The sequence below is a fragment of the Suricata suricatta genome, chromosome 15 (assembly GCF_006229205.1).
Source record: "Suricata suricatta isolate VVHF042 chromosome 15, meerkat_22Aug2017_6uvM2_HiC, whole genome shotgun sequence".
Classification (NCBI taxonomy): Eukaryota; Metazoa; Chordata; class Mammalia; order Carnivora; family Herpestidae; genus Suricata; species Suricata suricatta.
In genome coordinates this window covers 77,715,444-77,718,603 of record NC_043714.1, presented here as the reverse complement: position 1 = coordinate 77,718,603, position 3,160 = coordinate 77,715,444, and the positions used below count along the sequence as shown (strand labels likewise).

The 3,160-nt window shown below is 66.8% G+C and overlaps 1 protein-coding gene across 1 annotated transcript in view; it reads right to left on the bottom strand.

The window, feature by feature from the left end:
• Positions 1 to 2,219, bottom strand: part of LOC115278878 (protein scribble homolog) — a 2,625-nt gene extending 406 nt beyond the window's left edge. The window contains exons 1-10 of the mRNA XM_029923347.1: positions 2,160 to 2,219; positions 1,961 to 2,078; positions 1,774 to 1,852; positions 1,587 to 1,676; positions 1,429 to 1,485; positions 1,269 to 1,332; positions 1,100 to 1,174; positions 888 to 1,032; positions 453 to 571; positions 54 to 253 (exon numbers count right to left, since the gene is read on the bottom strand). Coding sequence (XP_029779207.1) covers positions 54 to 253; positions 453 to 571; positions 888 to 1,032; positions 1,100 to 1,174; positions 1,269 to 1,332; positions 1,429 to 1,485; positions 1,587 to 1,676; positions 1,774 to 1,852; positions 1,961 to 2,078; positions 2,160 to 2,219 — 1,007 coding nt within the window. The remainder of the gene's footprint in view (positions 1 to 53; positions 254 to 452; positions 572 to 887; positions 1,033 to 1,099; positions 1,175 to 1,268; positions 1,333 to 1,428; positions 1,486 to 1,586; positions 1,677 to 1,773; positions 1,853 to 1,960; positions 2,079 to 2,159) is intronic.
• Between the last annotated feature and the right edge of the window lie 941 nt (positions 2,220 to 3,160).

Below are 3,160 nucleotides of genomic sequence, written 5' to 3'. Positions count from 1 at the left end.
GCGGGGGGCCGGCGGGCGCGGGAGGGTCAGCGGGGGGCCGGGCGGGCACTCACCGGTTGCCGGCCACGTCCAGCACGTGCAGCTCAGCCGTGTGGGCGAGCTCGGGCGGCAGGGCGGCCAGGCGGTTGTCCCTCAAGGAGAGGACGCTGAGTGCCGCGCAGCCTCCGATCTCGGGCGGCAGCACCTCCAGACGGTTGCGGTCTGCGTTGAGGTTGGTCAGCTTGGTCAGCTTACCCAGAGAACGGGGCAGAGCCTGGCCGGGGCCAAGGAGGGTCACGGGTTGGTGGGAACTCCTCCATGGGGTTTGGCCTGGCACCACTCTGCCCCCCTCCCCCCGCAACTGCTTCTGGCCACAGTCTCCCATCCAAGCAGGCGCCAGGGCCCCGTCGCAAGGTGCCCCTCGCCCCCCCCCCCCGCCTCAGCGTCCCCAGTCCCACTGGGTTGGGTCCTACCGTCAGCAGGTTTTCTGTGAGGATCAACTCGGAGAGATTCTCACAGTCGCCGATGGCCTCCGTCACCTCGCACAGACGGTTCTGGTCCACCTTCAGGATGGACAGCTGTTTCAGCTGACCTGGTATCCGGGAGACACGGTGACAGAGCTGAGTGTGGCAAGGGCCCGGCGGCCCGTGCGGTGGGCAGCTCAGGGGGCGCCGCCTGGCTGCAGATCCGGCCCCTTCGCCCACCACTCCTCCCTCCCACGGGCCCTTGAGCTCCTGGCCCCAGAGCCGAACTGCGGGGCCCCCTCACCTGCTTGCCGGTCCTGCCCCCACCTCCACTCTAATTTCCCCTTCTCGGGGGTGTCTCTCGAAGGCCGCCCCCACAGGACCCCTCCTCCAGGCCCGGGGCCACCCCCAGCCATGCCCCCCAGCGCCGCGACCATAGCTGACCGATGCCATCAGGCAGCCGCTGCAGCAGGTTCTGGGAGAGCAGCAGGTCCGTGAGCAGCAGCAGCCCGCCGAGCTCCGACGGCAGCTGCTCGAGCCGGTTCTCGGACACGTCCAGGCACACCAGGCGCCGCAGGTTCCCCAGCTCCTGGGGTGGGCGCGGGGGGTCAGGGAGCGTCTGGGCAGGGGGCAGGGGGCGCCGCTCCCTCACTTACCGGGGGCAGCGTGGACAGCTGGTTCCGGTCCAGCCACAGCTCTCGCAGGTTGGGCAGAGCCCCCAGGGTATCAGGCTGCAGAAACAGGTGGGAACAGGATGACAGGGTCGGAGTGACAGCTGGAGGTCCCCTGCCCAGCCTCGCCCGGGATGCCCCGCCCTCCCCGCACCAGCGCTTCCAGCTCATTGCCTCCCAGATCCAGCTGCTCCAGCTTGACCAGGAAGGACAGAGACCTGCGGAACAAAGAGCAGGTTTGACCGAAGCAGCCCGGCCTTAACCCCTGGGGCCGCGGCCCGAGCAGGCGCGGAGGGAGACCCGAGTCCACTCACGCCGGCAAAGACTTGAGCAGGTTCTCCCGGAGCTCCAGGGTCACCAGGTTGGCGAGGCTGAAAGAGATGTGGGGGTGGAGTGTGACGGAAGCAGAGATGGTGGGGAGAACCAGAGAAGGGGGCTGAGCCGAGTCCCCCCTGCCCTGGAGGGCACTCACTTGCCCACATCCCCGGGAAGCGCCTGCAGGGACACGTCATTCAGGGCCAGGTGAGCCAGGCTGCGCAGCTGAGTGAAGCCTTCCGGGAGCCTGCGCCAGGGGAAGGGGACCTCAGCTGTCAAGGACAGGGCTGCAAAACCTCCCACCCCTGCGACTGCCCCCCACCCCCGCCGTGGCCACCACCCACCTAGACAAGGGATTCCCGCTGAAGTCTGCAATCTCCAGGGCCTTGCAGAACTTGATGCTTTCAGGGATCTCTGGAATGTCTGCCGTGGGAGAGGGGTCACCATGGAGAGACGCCCACGGCCCCTGAGGACTCCGAGTCCTTCCTACCACCCCCGGGCTCCGCCCCGGACCTGCCCCGGGCTCCGCACCGTTCCGGGACACGTCCAGCTCCACCAGCTGCATGAAGTTGGCCACCTCGGGGGGCAGCCGCTGGATCTCGTTGTCACTCAGGCCCAGCTTCCGCAGGTTCAGCAGCCGAAAGAAGGGCTGTGGGCAGGGAGTGGGGTCAGGGGTGCATGGACTCTGGCACGGGGCCCCTCCAAGAGCAGATACGAATTCACGGCTCACAGATCCCATGGGGCCCGGCCTGCTCCAGGCCACACACAGGAACCCAGGGTCCTGCCACATCGCCTCAGTCTGCGGCAGGAAAAAGGAAAAAAAACATACACCCGCATCTTGCTAAGCTTCTAACTTTCTTTCAGTGCCTGGTCCCTTCCTGTCAGCTCAGACACATTCCCTGACGCTGTCCTTCCAAGGCGTTCGGAATCTTGGCCGATAAGTACCCTCGCGTCCAGCTGCGTGACTCTCCGTCCCTTACCCTGTGTGTTCCTCTCGGCACTCCAGGTGCCACCCGTCCAGGCGAACTCTCCAGGGCCCGGCTGGCTCTGCCTGCTGCACCCAACCAACCAACCCGGCCCACACCAAGTAGCAAAGTACCACAGATACAAATAGTTTGTATGTGGGGGGAGGGTGGCGTGAAGACTTCTGGGGATGATGAAGGACAGAGTCCTCCCATCCAAGCCCAGAACAGGGTCCTCACACCCTCTGTGGCCCCCAGGCACCCGGCCCCTTAGCAAGCACTCTTCAAAAAGGAAATCCTTTTATGACTCGCTTCCTTCAGTAACCTCTTCTGCAGAGCAGCCTTAGACGGAAAGCAAGCTGACGGGGAGGCACACCGGCAAGGAGAGGTGGGCAGGCGGCAGGCCCACCAGGGACAAGGGCCTTGGGGAGAGCTCCCCTACCCCACCTCGGCACCCAGGCGGAGGACGGTCGGAGAAGGCCGGCCTCCTCACCTCCCGGCAGCGTGAGCACTGTCTCACCTGCCAGACCGGGTTCGCCTTTCCACCTCGAGCCCCTGCATCCCAGCCACAGCCCCCACGCTGGCTCTCCGCTTGGCTCCTAGGCTGCGACCGTCCCTACCACCCCCGGGGCAGGCGCCCGCGGAGCACTGCCACCGGGCGCCAGCACCCGAGGTGGGTGAGGAGGGCGGGGTTGGCCAGTAAGAACCAGCAGGGCCAGCTGGAGGCTGCCGCGCCCCGCCCGGGGCCAGCGCCTGCCGACGAGGGTTC